The 21,798-nt window shown below is 39.5% G+C and overlaps 1 protein-coding gene across 3 annotated transcripts; it reads left to right on the top strand.

The window, feature by feature from the left end:
- The first annotated feature begins 647 nt into the window (after positions 1–647).
- Positions 648–21,567, top strand: LOC124137597 (heat shock factor protein 1-like). Of its 3 annotated transcripts, none has more exons than XM_046503970.2 (12): positions 648–811; positions 2,378–2,486; positions 10,864–10,988; positions 12,013–12,140; positions 13,545–13,620; positions 13,910–14,083; positions 15,349–15,468; positions 16,499–16,695; positions 17,033–17,138; positions 18,532–18,573; positions 19,900–19,954; positions 21,229–21,567. In XM_046503970.2, the coding sequence occupies exons 1-12, from the start codon at positions 701–703 to the stop codon at positions 21,456–21,458; spliced, it is 1,473 nt and encodes a 490-aa protein (XP_046359926.1). In that variant the 5' UTR covers positions 648–700; the 3' UTR covers positions 21,459–21,567. The 3 variants fall into 3 exon arrangements, with proteins under 3 accessions (XP_046359926.1, XP_046359925.1, XP_046359927.1); XM_046503969.2 differs by having other exon boundaries at positions 19,897–19,954; XM_046503971.2 differs by lacking the exon at positions 18,532–18,573 and having other exon boundaries at positions 19,897–19,954.
- The last annotated feature ends 231 nt before the right edge of the window (positions 21,568–21,798 follow it).

The raw sequence follows: 21,798 nt of genomic DNA, 5'->3' as shown, positions 1-21,798 counted from the left end.
TGGAAGCGTAAAGGGTTAGGTCATGGATGAATAATATACATTAACTTTTGCATTGTGTATAAAATATAAAGTTCGCCTATTTCTTCACACACTGATTAAAAAATTCTAATCTAATTTATTCATATAAAGGACAGAAGAAGAGAACATGAGTCTCATCTTCGACTGTTTGTGGGCAATTAAATCAATATCAGTGGTAATACGGTAAACTTTCATATCGCACCTGTCTCTACGCGTACAGGCGTCTCCCCACACATAAACTTCACGTAAGCCTTTCTGTATCCACGGGGTAAGGGGCAGCTAAGGTGCTTCTCTGTGGTATAGTCATACTTATACAGTCTATATATCCGTAGTTTATTTCTACCATTTGCTCGGGCTGTATTAATTGATTGCAATTGTGTATTCACGCATTAGTGTACCACTGGTTTATTGCACACAAACTTGTGTACAAAACAAGCGCCATTCTACAAAATATTCGCTTTAACCATGCTTACACAAAAATAAAGTTTTCAATAAAGACAAGATGTTTGTTCTCTGGTGGAATGAATGCGTTTAATAAGAAATCGGAGCACGTTATTCACCTGAAGAACGAACCATATTGACAGAGCTGACATTTGTTGTTGGGTTCATAGTACGCGCATGCGCTTCAATCGTACTGGAAGTACATGCAGGGAAAATACCTTGCACGCAGAAATTTTGGAAAATGTTTTCTGTCACCGACAGTAACGATACTGGAAGCGTTCCGGCATTTTTGAAAAAGTTATGGATATTAGTTGAAGACTCATCTTGGAATGATTTGATTTGTTGGGGTGAGGTACGTATAATCGCAGTGTCAGTGGTGAGGGGAGAGAACCGACGTATGTGCCCTGCGTGGTGTACAAATTGTTTATGGTGACATTTCACTTTTGGGTCGTTTCATTATCTACTTTTACACATTTGCTGTAGTTGCAAGTTTTGTTCTTAAGTTTCTACTACATATAGAGTCAAGAGGTACTGATGTGAGATGTAGACATGTTCTAATTACGTAGAGCCTTGTACTTGTCATGCAGAGTGGTGCAAGACAGAAATTAGGCCAAGCCTACCTAGGCCTACAGGCCTACCCCTAACCATTGTTGGGCTTTGTTGACTAGGGTCATGGAGTAGTGGACATTTTTAGTTTAGTTTTAGTAATTCCTAACGGTTATCTGCAGAATGACTGACAGCACTCGGACTATTTAAATGTTACCACAGTTTATGCTTTAGATCCTGATGATTTTCATACTTTCATTGCAACTGTAGCCTCTTTATCATGTGCAGTTCTTGTACCACACTCAAACCTGTGAGGCTTGAGTTGCCATTGTCATGAAATTAATACTTTTTGACTTCACATAAAATCCAAACTAGTAATTCTACTCTTTTGCATATTCTGATGATCAGTACAAATTAAGAATATATGTTATTTAGTTATCCTATAATCATGCAAATGATATATTTATTAATGATATGTGTCTTTTATTTGTTATTAAATTTTATGGTTTTGTTAACAGTTCAACAAACAAAAAAATAAACACCAATCTATATTATCAGGCAACAAATGAGCATGGTCATATTATCATGATTATCAGTCATATTTTACATCAGCTCCAAACATGCCATTTAACATATTCACATTTGGAAGATACACAAACTGTTGATAACCAATTACAATTAATGATTGATCAGTTGGAACAAGTTAATGTAAAGACTTCAATTTTGACATGGAGCTCAGCGACAAGTGGAAAGCTAGGTGGGAGCTATAGTCAGTATAGAACAAATTCTGCCATACAATTAAAGAAACGTGTAATGATATACTAATAGAGAAATATAAAAGGGTTTCAGAGTGTTCATTTTTATGGACATTGACTGATTGTATTCCTCACAAGTCTTGCTTGACAACAGTAATAGGATCTAATGTCTATAGCGAAACGTCACCTTTACAGTATTAAAGAAGTTTTTATCCATAAATTGTGTCTACTTTGTCATCCGTCAACTTCTTAGTAATGCCTATCAATCAATTCCTCATAAGCATAAGAGGTGACCAAATGGATTGGGTGGACAGACTCGGTGACTTGGTTGATTGTGTGTTTTCGTATTCCTGATGGCATGTATCAATGATCACAATATTGATCACTGAATTGTCTAGACCAAACTCAATTATTTACAGGCCGCGATCATCATGATCATATAGCTGGAAATATGCTGAGTGTGGAGTTAAACAACACACACAGACATTAACACATATAGTATATACACACACAAAATATTTCTGTCAGTTGGCATGATGTGTAGTATCTGAAGGAACGAGTTTCACCATGTTGACCAACATGTTCACTCTGTCATGAATTAGTGTTAATGTTTTCAGAATGGCACCAGCTTCCATGTGTACGACCAGTCCCGGTTTGCCCGGGAGGTGCTGCCCTTGTACTTCAAACACAACAACATCGCCAGCTTCATCAGGCAGCTCAACATGTGTAAGTTTCCCAGTTTGCAGCCATCTTGGAGTGGTTTCATACTCTTGACAATATGCACTTGTCCTGATGCTCCTGGCAATGTTGCCACAAACCTTTGCTTGATATATGTTAAGATATCATTTGTATGATGTATCCGTAAATTCTCAATGTCAACATGGTCAATAGTGTATTGATACAAATATATGAATACTGATACTATATTAAATAATAAATAATTCACTACCATAGAAACATCATCTTCCCGAGGCAAGGGAGTTAACTGACTATAAAAGTCCAGTTTCCACCCTTGCAGAATTAGGGTGGAATTAATGGAGTTATATATAGGCTGAACTAACGAGTCTATGAATAGTCCAATCATAATTGTGTAACGAAATCGACATCTGGTTCATGAACTGCAGTGTAGATTTTGATCGAGCGCAGAATTTGCAAAGCATGTGTACTGCCAACATGGCGTCAACGGATGTTTTCCAAATCTCTTCAGTTTTTTATCAAGGCGCTCACTTGATTTGATGCACTTCACGAAGTAAGACCCGTTCTATTAGAATATAGATTTGAGATTATCGATCAGGTTGTCTTCACTGGACGCTGCCATTTTGTGTGAAGCAAATGCATGTGATATCAGAGGTGGAATCTCATTGGTCAATAGGAGGGACACAGCAGGGACATAACTCATAATAGCCACTGGTGGTGCTTGGTTTGAGCCCAGAATTCCAGCCTAGTTTGGCAAGGGTGGAAACTGAACTTTTACAGTCAGTTAATTCCCTTACCTCGGGAAGATGTAGAAACATTTACATTTATTAAGATTACCATGGTTATGCTTGACAATGAGAAGGCAGATAAAAAATATTTTTAAATGTTTAGTTGATCAGCCTAATTCATGTTTAGCATTAGAATTTAGATCGATTAATTGCAGGTCCACATAGGTAGTTTTTATCTATACACATTCAACATATTCATAATAATTAATTATATTATCAATCAATATGCTTATATATCTATACTAAAAATTCCAATCAATGAAACTTCTTGCCCTAAGCAGCAGTGTTGAACATGTTGAAAATCAATTTGTTTCATGAGATCTCTGGACAAACAATGGACTCAGCTTCTGCTTTTTAATTGACCTTTAGTCAATAATGAATATAATGATCAAATACTCTTTTTATATTCAACTTTTGAAGGGGATATTCTGTGTGTCCTGGAAGGGACTGAATGTGATAGATCCCTGGGACTGGGAGAAATTGTCATAGAAATAGCATTCAATATCATTACAATTTAGAAAATAATAAGTAAACATTTCCTTAGGCTGCTGTTCATAGTTTTGTAACAATATGTGGAAGATGGAGTAGCCCAATGGTTAAAGCGTTCGCCCGTCATGACAGAGACCTGGGTTCGATTCCCTACATGGGTACAATGTGTGAAGCCCTTTTCTGGTGTCCCCTCCAAGATATTGCTTGAATATTGCTAAAAGCCGTGTGAAAGCCATACTCACTCAGTCACTGTAACAATATGTAATACCGCATTCGACGAAATAAGCGACATGGGCGAACTCATAATTAGAAATAGGTGTCTCTTATTGGAATATTTTGGTGAAAAAAAACCAGTTGAAAGATAAATTTCGTGGTGACAGCCTGAAATGATACAAAGGAAAAGTCTGAGCATATTTTACATGACAGATATATTTTTCCAGAATTTTATTGCCAATAATTAAGGGTGCATATAACACACGAGTGCGTATTATACACAAATAAATAAGTCTTGTGTACATTGATCAATCGGAAGGGGTGCTATTTGGGATTGTGCACTAGCCAATATATTAGCAAAGCGGGTACTTATATCAGTGATCCAGTCAAAAGTTGAGTTGTAAACTTCAGGCATGTTAGGTCTGAAAGCACTTAGGCTGAACTACATCACCATGATCACTGATGCACTGAGCTATTAATCAGTATGCTTCGTGGTTCACACATTGTATTTCATATGGTCACACCAGAAGGTTTACCAACTGCTACCAATCAATAGCTGTGCTTTATGTTATTATGTCAGGTTGTGTAGTGGGGATCAGCATAACATGGACATTTGAATAAACAACATAAATCATGTTGGTTATCCTCTGTTACATTTATTTCTCATTAATACAGTTTTCGCCAAATAATGTTTTTAATGTGCAGTTATTGTATGAATACACAACATGAGAATATACATTTATGTGAAAGACTTCTGCCCATATCCACCCCTCCAAAACATATATACAGTGTTCCCTCGTTATTGCTCGCTTCAATATAGCGCTAACTCGGTTATAGCGCGCGGTAAAGCATGGCTCCCAAAATTTACTAACATTTTCAATAAACTCAAGTTTTCCAATGACACAATGTTTTCCCCGATCTCAGAAAACATTATCAGCTAATCACCACGATCACGTAACACCGGAAATACCAGTCAACAAATCCTAACTGAAGTACGCAATTTAATCCTATTATTATAATATCTGGTAATATAAAAAAAATGTTCATTGTTTATCTGGACTAATGTTTGCAATATATTTTTTTAAATTATATTCAAAATTTCATTCAATAATGTTTACAATAATTTCGGCGAAATCGTATGCGAAGTGATCGGTAGATCGCACAACTCACCGTTATTAACAGCAACCACGGTCAGATTACCGCTATTGACTCCTTGAAACAAACTTTAGTTGCAAGAGAATGGATACACATATCATAAATGCTGTACCATGACTCGCTAAAAGTCATATTTGAGGCAGTTTGACAATCAGTTTCGCAATCGAAATACATGTAGAGCGGGAAGTCCCTATGGTGACTGGTCAAAATCATTCTATACGTCAAAAAATATCCTGCATACAATCTGTACCAAAGTGCTAAGTTTGTGGTTCTTATAATTTTAAGTATATATGGTGGAAGCTGCAACTAAAATAACACGATATTGGAATATATTATTCCTGATAAAATAATAATTTCAGATACAATGTCTTCCGACCATTGCATCAAATTTCTTTAAAGTGGTATCACTGGGTACGTTTTACCTGAATCGACAGTAGATTGGGAGGAAACGTGTGCACAGCTGATTGCTATTTCCGGCTTAGTTTACGAGAAAATACACACAGAATCTTAATCTCTGCATATAAAACAATGCCTTTGAGAGCAGAACAATGGTAAATCTTCACGTCTAGTGATGTTTTATATTAAACTTCATACTTTTATTGACAAAGTTTGTTATAGATCTACCTGCTTATTCATCTGAAGGGATAGGATGTGTTTTTTTTTGTTGAAAGCGCATATTATACTCGATAAATCCTTTTTTACACTATGAATCAGAAATAACTTCTATTCTAATCTTTTTTTGAAACTCTGAAACGTGCAACGTAGATTGTGTTAGGTAGGCAGAGCATGTATACTGTTTTGTTGGTCATCTACCACCTACGACTCGACCTACGTTAAACCGCTGATCATCTATAACGCTTATCAATTATTTGGACCCCAAAGGTAGCGTTCTAGCGAGGGATGACTGTATATGCATATATGCATATATCCCACTCAAACCTTTTAATTTTATATATATTTTTGAGGGGTGGATACAGGCGGAAGTTTACATATTTATGATCATTATCTCCCGGGGATAACTTGAAGCTTTGTGGAGAACCTGTGGCCCAGTCATTTTTGTTTGTTGTTTAACACCACACTCGGCAATATTCCAGCTATATGACGGCGGTCTGTAAATAATGGAGTCGGGTCCAGACAATCCAGTGATTGATATCATGAGCATCGATCCACACGATTGGGATATGATGACATGCATCAACCGATTCAGTAACCTGACCAGCTGATTCTGTTAGTCGCCTCTTACGACAAGCATAGTCGCCTTTTACTGCAAGCGTGGGTTGCTGAAGACCTATTCTACCCCGGATCTTCACGGGTGGCCCAGTCATCTAAGGGATGGTAGTTCACTATAAAGATTTGCATCCCTCTGATGTCCAGTTCATGATGATTATGTTTTGGGTTTATGAGCACAATACTGTGGGTTTCACCGAAGTAATAAACTCCTAAGTCAGACATCACTTGGAGCTGTTCTACATCAAACTGAGATACCATGATATAACTGAAATATTGTTCAAAGCGACGTTAGATAAACTCACTCACTCTATTCATGCTTCCAGTAACCGCGTTAACTTGGTGAAAGTTTGTTGCATTTTGTCAAAAATAGTTTAAGGACATTACATTAAGCATTGAATGCAATGACTGCAGTTCATCCTCAGTTATCTTACACACATATTTTTATGTGTGTTATTTGAAATGCTGTTTGCAATACTCTATTTTGTTGACATTCATTGATCTATCAGTTGACCCAACTGTACTACTTGAATCACGATAATAACTACTGTACTTTCAAGTTATGAGAATAACTGGTACTAGTAGTAGATTTAGCCCAGCATTCTTTCAGAAAGTCTTTGTGTCATCCAGTGATCCTTGTTAACACAATGTGAAGGGGCGAGTGAGTAGCCAAGTGGTTAAAGCGTTTGTTTGTCACACCGATTCCCTGCATGGATATTGGCTCATTTCATGCGCCGCCCATCGTGATATTGCTGGAACATTGCTAAAAAGGGCATAGAACCATACTCACTCTCTCGCACAACAGTATCAACACAATGTGAAAGATCCATTGGCTATGTTAAAATTCAAGGGTCTTTGACTCAAGTACTGTATTAAATGCTAAGTGTAAAAACTCAAAGGTCCCTACATTCAGACCTGTGTAGATCTGGGTTAGAACCCATGCTTGCCGTAAAAGGCGACTGTGCTTGTTGTAAGAGGCGACTAACGGGGTCGAGTGGTCAGGCTCGCTAACTTGGTTGAAACATGTCATCGATCCCAATTGCGTGGATCGATGCTTGTGATGTCAATCACTGGATCATGTGGATTGTCTAGTCCCAACTCGATTATTTACAGACCGCCGCCATTTAGCTGGAATATTGCCGAGTGCGGCGTAAAACAAACAACCAACCAACCCTACATTCATATACAATGGGAGCAAACCTCAGGGTCTCCAGGACACCCATTATTTTGAAACACTGCATTAGCCAGATCGCAAGGCTAGCTTGTAACTCCACTTGGTTTTGTCAGACTTGTAGTTCAAGCTCTACCAGTCGTGAAGGTCGGACATCAAGAAATTCTTCTTAGGTCGCGTTGTTTGTTAACTTGGTTTTGATCATCCCTGCTGGGTGTGTGTTGGGGCCAACATGCAGACTGTCTTGACTATCTCGTCAGACCAGCTTTTCCTGTTGATGTCTGTCACGCTTCGAGAATTATTATCATCCGCTTCCTTGTTTGCTTATCATTATGGTAACAGGAAAATGATACTGAAGTAAATGTTTTGAAATTATGTTTTGGGGTAATATTGCTTGGATTTGAAATTAGGTATGAACCCAGCCTATTGATCATGTTGATTGAACTATTACTGAGGTCAGTGTAATTACTGCTCATCCCTAATACTGAGATAAAGAAGTATGAATGCCCTTAATGCTGTGGTCTTCTGTGGTTTGAACAAAGTGACGCTCTTGTTTCATCAATGTTCATTGTTCAAATCATTACCTCAATACTTGTCAGAATAGACTGACTCTGTGGTCCAGTGGATAGAGAACTGCCCAGAGAAAATTGGCACGACAGGCAGTGTTTTCTTTTGTATTTTACAGATTTATTTACAGACATAGAACAGAAGCATAGAATATATAGTTAGCTCATTGAATATGGTTTCATTTGGTTTGTGTATGGTACCCAACTTGTTTGTTTGTTTGTTGTTTAATGCAGCACTCTGTCTCAGCAATATTCCAGCTTTTTGACCTCGGTCTGTAAATAATTGAGTCTGGACCAGACAATCCAGTGATTGACATCATGAGCATCGATCCATGCAATTGGGATACAATGACATGCGTCAACCAAGTCAGCAAGCCTGACCACCCGATCCCGTTAGTCGCCTCTTACAACAAACATTGTCGCCTTTTACTGCACGGGGATCTTCACGGGGCCTTTACTCCTTAACCCTGTAAAATAAAGAAGTGTGTATAACCCCGGGGATGTGTATTGGGGGAAATATGGTTTCTACACTAAAGATGTTATGATGGTGACAAGTAGGCTATGTTAATGTTTCCAGAAACTACGCTGCATGTTTTATATATATACCCAGTACAACTCATGTGAAAATTCAGGTTTTCTTTAACTTCTTTTGTGACATTTTGTGTCAAATTTTTCAACTTAGTCTTTCTGGCTTCATTTTTAACCATTTGAATAGATTTTGGTCATCACTTATTGATTATCAATATATAAGTGGACTAAATTGATGGGGATTTTTCTTAACTTGTGTTTGAAGTCACATTCTGAAACTGAATAATGTTATTGTGATTTGCATGGGCTGTTCCTCACTTAAAAACCACCTGCCCCAGTTGATTGTATAAACCATGACAGCTATGCCATTGTATGCATCACCACTCACTGTAACCATGGTAATCTGCAACTTATGCCAGATGGCTTGTCGAGGACACCCACACAAGAATACAATTTTTTAAATAAAATGTCTCCTGTTCCTCTTTAGAAAACAAACAAATCAAAGATGAATAATCAATAAATTTGAGGTTTTTTTGGTTTATAGATCTGAATATATTTCAGTTTTTCAATACTATGAACACTGACTGTGGGCTAAATAGTCATTTGGAAATTTGATTGGTTTACAATCAGTTTGGTCCCAAAGAATTGAGATTTACCTTAGGCATTTTGGGTGGATTGAAATAGAAATAGATCCTGTTATTTTCATACTTGTTTCACCATCTCCCCAACAGCTTTTGAAACAACAAGCTTTTGAAAAAAAGCCTTAGAAGGATGAGGGTATTGGGCTGACCATTCACAATGATGCAGAAACTAGTCCCTGTCATTGGCTGCAGCAAGCAGTGTTTGCAAGGATAAACTAATCCATAACTGGCTGTTAGAATCATTATTGATCCTGCCATTGACTTTCCCAGTTTACTTGGTCATGATAGTAATATTGCTTGACTAATACCACGTTCACATGCCGCGATGCGCCTCTATACATATGTGTGCATATTTGCATGGGTGTGTAGAAATACCTATGAGAGTATACTTGTCATGTGAACCTGTTTACTCATGTGTGTATATTCACACCATGAGCAAAACTGCATCATGTCTGGAGCAGGTGCAAATGTAAATGTAAATTTGCACTGTGTGTATATGTTGCTATGTGAACGTTTATGCCAACGTCATAGGACAATCAAATTTTTATACTCACGGCCAAAAGAAACGTGAACCATAGAAACATATAGAGAAGTATGTACGTTAAGAGGAGATGTTTCCAATGTGTAACAATTAATGACAATCAGTTAATTGACAAAACTGACAATCAGTCAATTGTTACCTCAGAGTGTTTTTATTCTTATCACGATATGCTGAATGTGATTTCCTAACTTTCCACGCTAATCCTGCACAAGACAAATGGTGCATCTTGAGTCATGGATCTATGACGTCACATGTGATGAGTTCATAAGCGTCGGTTCACACAACATACAGGTATGGTCGTTTGTGCATCAAACCAATCTTATATCTCTTGAATATGAGTATTTCTTCACATATTAACCAACATGTATGGTATTTGCTTTTCTTTTGTCGTTGAGTATATAACTGGAATACTGTTAAAAGAAGCCTTAAACCCAACTCACTCACTCACTCACTCTGATATAGACTGGTCAGGTCGACTCAGGCCGACAGCCTTATAACACATGTCATTGCATACAGGGTGGACCTCACCAGAATTTCTCCATGCCTTTCTCCTGATGATCATAAGGACTAAATTTCTCCATGCCGCTTGTATGGAACTATGAGTAATTCTTCATGTAGGTATTCACGTTTCTTTTGTTGGTGAGTAATGTATACCATATTCGACAAAATAAGCGCCTAGGGCGCTCTCAAAGTTAGAAATAGGGGGCTCTTATTAGAATATCATTTTGGTGAAAAACAACAGAGTTGAAAGATCGTAAATTTCGTGGTTCATGCTGACAGACTGAAATGTTTATATACGACAGATATATTTTTTCCAGAATTTAATTTCCCATAATTATGAATGCATATAACATACGTATTATACACGAATAAATAAGTCCTGTGTACATTGATCAATCGGAAGGTACTAATTGGGATTTTTCACTAGCCAATATATTAGAAAATATTGCTGTGTGCGCTTATTAGAGCGGGGCGCTTATTACGTTGAATACGGTAGTTGTTATGCATACTTTCTTTTGAACCCATAATGTGATTACATAACGGCTTATGTACCTGCTAACATGACGTGGAACTTGTGTTATATTCAGATGGTTTCCGAAAAGTCATGAGTGTGGACCAAGGTTCCCTGAAGGTGGAGAAGGATGACCTCGAGTTCCATCATGCATACTTCCAGCAAGGTCACGAGGAGCTCATGGAGAACATCAAACGAAAGGTGGGATCCCCATGTGGGAGGCAGGGTTTCACATGATACAGGAAACCTGTGTTGGATGTGGTTTTCATCCAAAATACTCCTCATCAATGTTTCAGTTATGTTTGCATCTTCCCGAGGCAAGGGAGTTAACTGACTATAAAAATCCAGTTTCCACTCTTGCATGTGTCGCCTCTGATACCCTTGTGTTGTAAACTTGTATGATACCTGTGTGTTTCACATATTGAAGGGTCATGTAGTATGACTTGTAGTGAGTGTTGCCTCTGATACCCTTGTGTTGTAAACTTGTATGATGCCTGTGTGTTTCACGTGTTGAAGGGTCATGTAGTATGACTTGTAGTGAGTGTCGCCTCTGATACCCTTGTGTTGTGTGATGCCTGTGTGTTTCACATGTTGAAGGGTCATGTAGTATGACTTGTAGTGAGTGTTGCCTCTGATACCCTTGTGTTGTATGATGCCTGTGTGTTTCACATGTTGAAGGGTCATGTAGTATGACTTGTAGTGAGTGTCGCCTCTGATACCCTTGTGTTGTGTGATGCCTGTGTGTTTCACATGTTGAAGGGTCATGTAGTATGACTTGTAGTGAGTGTCGCCTCTGATACCCTTGTGTTGTATGATGCCTGTGTGTTTCACATGTTGAAGGGTCATGTAGTATGACTTGTAGTGAGTGTCGCCTCTGATACCCTTGTGTTGTGTGATGCCTGTGTGTTTCACATGTTGAAGGGTCATGTAGTATGACTTGTAGTGAGTGTCGCCTCTGATACCCTTGTGTTGTGTGATGCCTGTGTGTTTCACATGTTGAAGGGTCATGTAGTATGACTTGTAGTGAGTGTCGCCTCTGATACCCTTGTGTTGTGTGATGCCTGTGTGTTTCACATGTTGAAGGGTCATGTAGTATGACTTGTAGTGTGTGTAGCCTCTGATACCCTTGTGTTGTATGATGCCTGTGTGTTTCACATGTTGAAGGGTCATTTAGAATGACTTGTAGTGAGTGTCGCCTCTGGTACCCTTGTGTTGTGTGATGCAGGTGTCCCCTGGTGTGAAGGTGGAGTCCATCAAGTTGAAACAGGAGGATGTCTCCAAGGTGCTGGCTGATGTTCGCAATCTCCGGGGCAAGCAGGACACCATCACAGCCAAAATGGACACACTCAAGAGGTAGACAGAGCTAACATATTTTATTCTTTAGTTACAGTACTTAGCAGTACAATATTATCCTTGGTCTAGTGGATAGAGCATGGAAGGTTGGTTCTTCGATCCCTGGCTGCGTCATACCAAAAGATGTTAAAACATGGTACTTGTTGTTACCCTGCCTGGTATTCAGCATTAAGAGGTTAAAACAAGGACCAGTCGGCTAGGAGTTGGTATACTGTGACCAAGTGGGGTTTCCATGTTAAATGCATGGCAGCTCACTTGGTTGGCACCATAACCAGCAAAGCAACCACACACATGCATTCACATCATTATATAAGTGGAATAATCTTGAATGCAATGTTAAACCCCTTGTCACCTTACCAGTATAAGTTTTACCTTGGAGAACAACTGACTGATTCAGCATGCAACAGTAGCCTATCAGAGTGGATCAGTGCATCTTCCTGTGGCAAGGGAGTTACCTGACTTTAAAAGTCCAGTTTCCACCCTGGCACTCGTCTGATAGCATGGACAAATTGTTCAGAAACCATGACTACTCAGTGTTCCTGACTGAGTGAGTTGGGGTTAACGCCGCTTTGAACAGTATTCCAGTCATATCATGGCGCGTCAGCTTAATGTGGGAGGAAAGCCCCAAGTGATGCAGGTCTCAGACGTTTACGACTTTGGTGAAACCCACAAGCAGGTATGGTGAAATTGCCAGGGTTTTCACATGTACACACCACTTAAGGGATAAGTGACATGGTTTCATAAATATTCTTGTCAAATTGTCATTAAGACAACAAGAAATGACTGAAGTAAGGTTTTCATTTTACATCATTATCCCCTGCCCCAACAGTTTCCATGGCAACAAGTTGGACTTAGGTCCTATAGGATAGAGTTCGTTTCCGGAGCACAACTCAAAACCCATTCAATACTTTCTAACAAAACTTTGGATGTCTACCAGGCACATACTGAACTGGTGCCATTTGATATTTAGCACTTTTAGAAATTTTTATTTTTTACATTTCAATGGCAACAAGATGGATTTAAGTTTTAATATAGGGTGGGTCCACTTATGGAGTATAACAAATAAACTGTTAAATATTTCCTTGCCAAACATTGCATGTCTATATATAAAGCACATACTGAACTGGTGCCATTTGATATTAAGGAGTTTTAGAAATGTTTATTTTAGAATTTCCATTGCAGCTATTTTGACATGGGCTCAGGGAAATGTTGGGTCAGTTACCTGGTTTGGGACCATAACGTGCTAAAATGGGAGGGGGATATAGATGACTTTGTCGACTATATGCTTGTTTGAAGGACTATAGTCATGCACTAGTGATGACATACACTGTTGACATGACAGAATTGATGTTGGTGTCTTGCAGGTTAGTAGGCTCAACATGTTTGTTCCGTTTTTTGTTGTAGAGAGAATGAGGCGCTATGGAGGGAGGTGGCCAATCTGAGACAGAAGCACCTCAAACAGCAGCAGATTGTCAACAAGGTAACCATGGTAACACTACACAGTGGAAGGGAGGGGTGTTGCTGTGGCCTAGTTAGGAGGTTGGTTGTTTGTTGAGAGAATGAGGCACTATGGAGGAGGTGGCCATTCTGAGACAGAAGCACCTCAACAGCAGCAGAGCATCAACAAGGTAACCGTGGTAGCACTACACTGTGGAAGGGGAGAGGTGTTGCTGTATCCTGATCATCCAGTTATCAATAAGAAAACCTACATATGAATTTTTCTGTTTTATTCCTATAGTTGTTTGAAAATGGTGGTTATTTTTTGCCAGCTGATCCAGTTCCTTGTGACACTGGTGCGAGGGAACCGGGGAATCCCCACCAATTCCAGGAAGAGAGTGATGCCGCTCATGTTGAACAATGCCAGTCAGATCAACGCCAAGCAGCCCAAGCTGAGTCGACAGTTGTCCATTGAAGAGACAAGCAAACCCTACACTGTTCAGTCTGTAAGTGTAACAGACCTTTCTATGCCCATCAGTGCTAATTACACCCTGTCTCCCAGCTGCCCATTGTCCATGACCAGTCAGTGATAATTTAAGCCCTGGTTTACTGTTATCCGTCGTTGTCGCCTATAAGCACTAATTAACTGTTAATGTTTGACTTCTGTTTGTCCAATGCTAATCACCTATCAACACCAGATAACTGTTTGCTTCCCTTGTTAATTTGCCACCTTTGTTATCTTATTACTTTTGTTGTTCTCTGCTTCATAGCATTCATTCTCCTGATGAAGGAGTAAGCACTATATACTCTAAAACGTATTCCTCATAATAAAGAAGTTGACATCCATAAATTCTCTTCCTTATGTGTATCACTTCTAAATGCCATTCAAAGACCTGGTCATTCTATATTTGGAATCATACAATGAAATAGTCAGAATCCGAGATTTCTAATGATTACTTAAAGGGTTATGTTGCTTTTATTTACAGTTATTAAGTATTTTGAATATTCAGTATTTCATCTCCAAGTCAGTAGGCATTTTTTCCCCTTTCCTCGAATGATTGAGCTAACCTGAAGTCTCCTGTGCTTAAAATGCTTGTGCTATTGTGATCAATATGCCAGTCAATTCTTTGGAAAAGATTGTAAATTTAACAAATCTGCACACTGATTAACAAAGTGGAGAATTGGTTTACTATTGACAACTGACACTATTGTTCATATTTGAATGCTTCAAGGTGGCCCAGTTGTCTAAGGCGCTGCGATTTACTGTGCAGAGTTGCGTCCCTTGGGCACGCCAGAAACCTATGGTTGTGGGTTCGAATCCCAGTTCGCCCTGATTATGTTTCTAGATTTGTCAGCACCATACCAGTGCTCGTGGGTTTCAACGAAATGGTAAATGTCTTAGACCTGCATCACTTCGGGCTTTCCTACCACATTAAGCTGACACACCGTGATATAACTGGAATAATGTTAAAAGCGGCGTTAATCCCAACCCACTCACTCACTCACTCACTCACTCACTGGATATGCTTGACTTTTCCCGTGGTAATGAGTTTTGTTGATTTGTGTTTTTCTTCACAAGATTTTACACAGAGGAAGGTTAGCTTTTCCTTTGAGTGTCCTAATTAGAATTCTTAGGAATCTTCCAAGTATAGGAACCTTTCAGAGACATCTGAGCACTGTACAGGTAAAAGACATTTTACAAGTGCTTCATTGATTTCACCAAGTGTAATTGAGTTTGAATGTGTAGCCATGTGTGTTGTTCTTGTTGCAGCCGTCAACCAGTGAACTTGACTTCACCCAATCCCAGGCCTCAGGACCAATCATCCATGAAGTAACAGATTCACTGCCAAATCTCAGTCCTCATGTCACAGATGATGACGACATCTCACCTGTAAGTAACTATCCATGTCATTCCAGCTGTAAAGAATTATCCATATTTTCTCACCTAAAAATAACTATCCATATTATCTCATCTGTAACTATCCATTTTATCTGACATGTAACTAACTATCCATATTATCTCACCTGAAGTAACTATCCATATTATCTCACCTGAAAGTAACTATCCATATGATCTTGCCTGTAACTATCCATTTTACCTCACCTGTGACTAACTATCCATATTATCTCACCTGTAACTAACTATCCATATAATCTCAACTTTAAGTAACTAACTGTTTGATATTTCAACTGTAACTAATTCTCTTTATTATCTCAACTGTAACTAGCTCTCATTATTATCTCAGCTGTAAGTAAATATCCATATTATCTCTCCTGTAAGTAACAATCCAGTTTATCTCATCTTTAGCATTTTATTAGTTACTATCCATGTTATTGCAATAATGCGTTACTATCCTTATTATCTCATCCATTAGAAAATATCTTTATTATCTCTGCTGTAAGTAACTATCCAGATTATCTCACCTCTAAGTGATTATCTATTTTACCTCACCCCTTAGGAACTATCTTTATTATCTCACCTGTAAGTAAGCATCCCTAATATCTCAATTACGCCCGTGAAGATCCTGGGTAGAGTAGGTCTTCAGCAACCCATTCTTGCAGTAAAAGGCGACTATGCTTGTAAGAGGCGACTAACGGGATCGGGTGGTCAGGCTCGCTGACTTAGGTGATGCATATCATCATCATATTGCGTGGATCGATGGTCATGATGTCAATCACTGGATTCTCTGGTCCAGACTCGATTATTTGTAGATTGCAGTCATATAGCTGGAATATTGCCGAGTGCGGCGTTGCAAATAAACACACAAAACTTATTAGAATGTGTTTGTCACTTATTCTTTTCTAAAGTCTAAAGGTGGTAAACTATTGGGCCAGACAATCCTCACATCCATCTGCGCAAATTGGGGTACAATGGCATGCATTAACCAAGTGAATAAAGCAGAATGTTTTGTTTTGTCCAGGATGTCCTTCTCAGTGAAGTGACCCCCTGCAACCTCATGTCGGACTCTGCGAACCTCATGCCAATCCCTGCTACCCTTCCATCTATGCCCATCCCGGCAGTCACTGTTGCTGCCACCACCCCCGGCGTCGTCAACATGCAGGTGACCTCAGCACCCATCCCAACATCCTCCGTCATCAGCGCTGACACAGTGGACAGGTATGACAACACTGCAACCAAGATTATTTGATTACAGCAATTACAGATACAGGGGAAGTGTTAGCTTCTTGCCAGTTGCTTAATGCCATGTGTTCCATGTTCAGTGTAACATATGGGCAAGAGGAAATGTTTTAGGGTATGATCATTCCCTATCATGAAAAGGTTACCATGGTTAGCAGAATAACCTTTGATATATCCCCGTTGTCACTTGTGATACTGATTGCCTGATGACAAGGTCCATGTATTGTGAACACACTAGTATGGAATCTTTGATATATCCCCGTTGTCACTTGTGATACTGCTACTGGTACCTAATGTGGCTACTGCTGTGTTGCAGGGGTGATATGACGGAGCAGTTGGACATCCTGCAGACGGACATCAATGAGTTGAAGGACTTGTTGTCGGGAGGACAGTACAGCCTTGACACCAGCATGTTGTTGGGAGTAAGTTGGGGCTGTCACAATGCTTGCTGCCTTTTCTTGTTCCTAATCTCTGGTTGCAGTCATTAAAAAACCTTGAGTAATTGCTTGTTTGTTTATTAAGTTATTATCAAAGTACAGTTACCATGGTTATGGCCGACTCTTCATCACCACAAACAAGTTGTCTGTTACAGTCTTGTACAAATCCAAAGAGGTTGTTACACCTGCATTTTCATTTCAGTGGACATACTTGTTACTACATATTCATGTTTTTAAAAATATTTTTTTGAATAGGCATAATTTACTATGAAATATTAGGTATCAATAACAATGACAGTGAGGTATAAATATCAATAAGTTGACACATAATGCATTGACTTCCTTATAAGGTTGGATGACAGTCTAACCACTAGTCTGAAGCCCGAGTCTAGTAACATTCTGTCCAGTAAGCTCAGTTGATAATACTAACAGTTGAGCTGGGAGCCATGTTTGGGCAAGCAGACTCCAAAGGTTTGGGCACAAACTGATGTGATTTTTTGACAACTGACTCTGTTTGAATTTAACTTACATTCTGAGTCCTAGTTTTAGAATTTTTAGAATTAGGCACATTATGTGAATCAAATTATCTAAAAAATTGTAATTTTATAAAATGTATAGATCTAATCATTGCTAAAATAATATTGAAACATATAAATGTGTGTTCCTGACTGGCTGTTGGGTTGGCTGTATGCAACTGTTCGTGTATCTACTTTGGTATGGATGAATTAACTAACTGAACAAATTTGTTGTGTGCACTGGTTGTTGCGTGTATAACTCCATAAATTCAAAAACGTATTAAAGTCAATTCAAATAAATATGTCAACAATAAATAGTTCCGTGGCTGCTTATTTAATCATTAACACAAAAGACCTTGTAGACAACAGTACAGATCAGTGACATCGTTCAGCGCAATAATGCATCACAAGTCCTGCCCATTCTATTATCAGCCAGGGTCGGTCGGGTAGCCTAGTGGTTAAAGCGTTCGCTCATTACGCTGGAGACCCGGGTTCCATTCCCGACATGGGTACAATGTGTGAAGCCCATTTCTGGTGTCCCCCGCCGTGATATTGCTGGAATATTGCTCACTCACTCACTCACTCACTCTATCGTCACGATATGGCTGAAATATTGCCGATGTGACGTTAAATATTAACTCACTCACTCACTCACTCTATTATCTGCCAATCAGGAAACAGTAGTCTGTCAGTGGGTGTGGCCTAATTTTGTTTGGGTTTATGGAGATATGAACACGAAAACATTGTTTGGTTAACCAGTCAAATGCCACAGGATCACTTGCAATTTATTTATATGGAATTGTATTTGAAGTGAAAGAGTCATGTTTGAGTTGGCTAGACTAACAAGACTACAATTGTTTCAGTTGTTCAGTCCGGAGTCGCCACTGTCTAAGGCTGCAGATACAGTAAGTGTTATACACTATGTATGTTGTATACTGTTGCCTCTCCTTCAGGTCGTCTTACAACTTCTAACTGTTCTATTAAGATTTGTTATCTTTAATTATAGTCTTCTGTTTTATTTTTGATGCCCCCGATTGTGATTCTGAGGAAGAAAAGGTTCGACATGTCTGAAGTATCCCATGCTTGTTGGTTTGTTTGTTGTTTAGCTCTATGATGGCGGTCTGTCAATAATCTGGTCTAGACCAGACAATCTCGTGATTGACATCCTGAGCATCCATCTGCACAAATTGGGGTACGATGGCATGCATCAACCGAGTCACCGAGTCTGAACACCCGATCCATTTGGTGGCCTCTTATGACAAGAACAGGTTGCTGAACACCCGATCCTATTGGTGGCCTCTTATGACAAGAACAGGTTGCTGAACACCCGATCCTATTGGTGGCCTCTTATGACAAGAACAGGTTGCTGAACACCCGATCCTATTGGTGGCCTCTTATGACAAGAACAGGTTGCTGAACACCCGATCCTATTGGTGGCCTGTTATGACAAGAACAGGTTGCTGAACACCCGATCCTATTGGTGGCCTCTTATGACAAGAACAGGTTGCTGAACACCCGATCCTATTGGTGGCCTGTTATGACAAGAACAGGTTGCTGAACACCTGATCCTATTGGTGGCCTCTTATGACAAGAACAGGTTGCTGAACACCTGATCCTATTGGTGGCCTCTTATGACAAGAACAGGTTGCTGAACACCCGATCCTATTGGTGGCCTCTTATGACAAGAACAGGTTGCTGAACACCCGATCCTATTGGTGGCCTCTTATGACAAGAACAGGTTGCTGAACACCCGATCCTATTGGTGGCCTCTTATGACAAGAACAGGTTGCTGAACACCTGATCCTATTGGTGGCCTCTTATGACAAGAACAGGTTGCTGAACACCTGATCCTATTGGTGGCCTCTTATGACAAGAACAGGTTGCTGAAGACTCGATCCTATTGGTGGCCTCTTATGACAAGAACAGGTTGCTGAACACCCGATCCTATTGGTGGCCTCTTATGACAAGAACAGGTTGCTGAAGACCCATGCTTCCCATGCTTGTTGTAAGAGGCAACTAACAGGATCGGTTGTACGGACTCGCTGACTTGGTTGATGCCTGTCATTGTAACCCACTTGCATAGATTGATGCTCATGATGTCAATCACTGGATTGTCTGGTCCAGAATAGATTATTGACAGATCGCTATCCTATAGCTGGAATATTGCTGAGTGCGGCGTTAAACAACAAGATGTTATTAAGTCGATTGATGCATTTGATGATTTTTAGCAGATACTGCAGACAAATCTGGATGGCCAGAAACCTGGAAACACTGGTACAATCTTGGGTGAGTGAGACTGCATGTAAACACGACTAGTACTCTCATCAAGGGCATACATATATAACTTGTATTAAACAACAAACAAACAGTTACCCATACAGTTCCATATCACTAACTCCTATAGAGATTCAAAGTCCCCATTACCCCAGACTTGTCATAAAAGCTAACATGGGATGAAGCAGTTAGCATCTGTTCATTGTGTGTCATTGTACCACAGTGGCATGGATTGTGGGCATGCTGTGAACAGCTGGTTTGTTTCGACAAGATTTTATTATTTACAGACTGCCGTGATATGCCTGGAATAATGCTGATAGTGGTTTTACATCACATACTCACGTTAACTAAGCTGGGCCCTGTGAGTTCTGGGTTAGAATTGGTCACCAGCATCCTATGCTTGTCGTAAGAGTCTACTTAATGATCAGATGACCAGACTCGGTGGTTTGGTAGATCAAACCCCTAGGGCATGGGTCATATAGCTCATGTCACTGGTGTGTCTGGTCCAGACCTGTTTATTTGTAGGCAGCTGCCATATAGCTGGAATATTTGCTGAGTGCAGAGTTGAAACACAACACACACAAACAAAGAAACAAAGATAATATCAATCACTGGATTGTCTGGTCCAGGCTTGATTATTTGCAGGCAACCACCATGTAGCTGTAAAATTGGTGGATTCGGTGTAAACAAACTGACAAACAATGGAAGATAATATCAATCATTGGATTGTCTGGCCCAGACTTGATAATGCAGCTTGAATATTGCTGAGTGTGGTGTTAGAAAACAAACAAACAAAGATGATATAAATCACTGGATTGTCTTGTCCAGGCTTTATTATTTGCAGGCAGCTGCTTTATAGCTGGAATATTGCTGAGTGCCATGTTAAAAAACAAACAAAGCAAGATAATATCAATCAATGGATTGTCTGGTTCAGACTTGATTATTTACAAGCAGCCTTCCATATTGCTTGAATATTGCTTCCTTATTGCTGGACCCGTGAAGATTCTGGGGTAGAATAGGTCTTCAGCAACCCATACTTGCCATAAAAGGTGACTAACGGGATAGGGTGATCAGGCTTGCTGACTTGGTTGATGCATGTCATTGCGTGGATCGATGCTCATGATGTCAATCACTGGAATTGTCTAGTCCAGACTCGATTATTTACAGACCGCCATCATACAGCTGGAATATTGCTGAGTGCGGTGTTAAACAACAAACAAACCAAACAATATCCTTATTGCTGGAATATTGCAACAGACAAACTAAGCCGGAATCTCTGATTTCAGGAAATGAATTGATCCAGTATGAACCTCAGGAGGATCTGTCTAATTTGCCGCTGTTTGACCTTGGTGACACGGGCCTCACACTGCCAGGGCTGGAGGACATGGACGACATTAACGACAGCCTGGCTCTGTCTACTTTGCCAGAATCTCAACCAACTGAGCTCCACACACCCCAGATAGACCCTGATCAATTTTTGACCAATGTGCATGTCAAAAGGGAGAAGGTTGACTGATTTAGCTGTTGTACATTTTTTATTTTGTCATATTTGAGTCAGGAAATGAGCTTGTAAATTATCCAGCATTCACAGCTGGCTGAGTTGCAAATGTGCTCTATGTTACTCACAAAAAAATAACCATGGGATGTTTTGGGAGTTTGAAAGTCGTGAATTAATGTATTTACAATACATCATGTACATTGAAATCAGTTGTAGGTTGGTCATTGAGAAGTAATTTTGCATTTTGTTTTGTTATGCCTCAGAATTCCCCATTATAACAGATAACGAGCATTTGTGGTCATCCTTATTGCATTGTAATTATCAAGGTCATTTACAGGACTTGCCATCAGATTCATTC

This window comes from Haliotis rufescens, unplaced genomic scaffold (genome assembly GCF_023055435.1).
Source record: "Haliotis rufescens isolate VD_foot unplaced genomic scaffold, xgHalRufe1.0.p SCAF_19, whole genome shotgun sequence".
Lineage (NCBI taxonomy): Eukaryota > Metazoa > Mollusca > Gastropoda > Lepetellida > Haliotidae > Haliotis > Haliotis rufescens.
This window is presented reverse-complemented; position numbering and strand designations above follow the sequence as displayed.

Excerpts from the sequence above, each read along its gene's own strand:
- LOC124137597 (XM_046503969.2), top strand. The coding sequence starts at position 701 with ATGTTTTCTGTCACCGACAGTAACGATACTGGAAGCGTTCCGGCATTT. Across the intron at positions 13,621-13,909 it reads AGCAGCAGATTGTCAACAAG|CTGATCCAGTTCCTTGTGAC; the intron begins GTAACCATGGTA and ends ATTTTTTGCCAG. Across the intron at positions 14,084-15,348 it reads AACCCTACACTGTTCAGTCT|CCGTCAACCAGTGAACTTGA; the intron begins GTAAGTGTAACA and ends TTCTTGTTGCAG.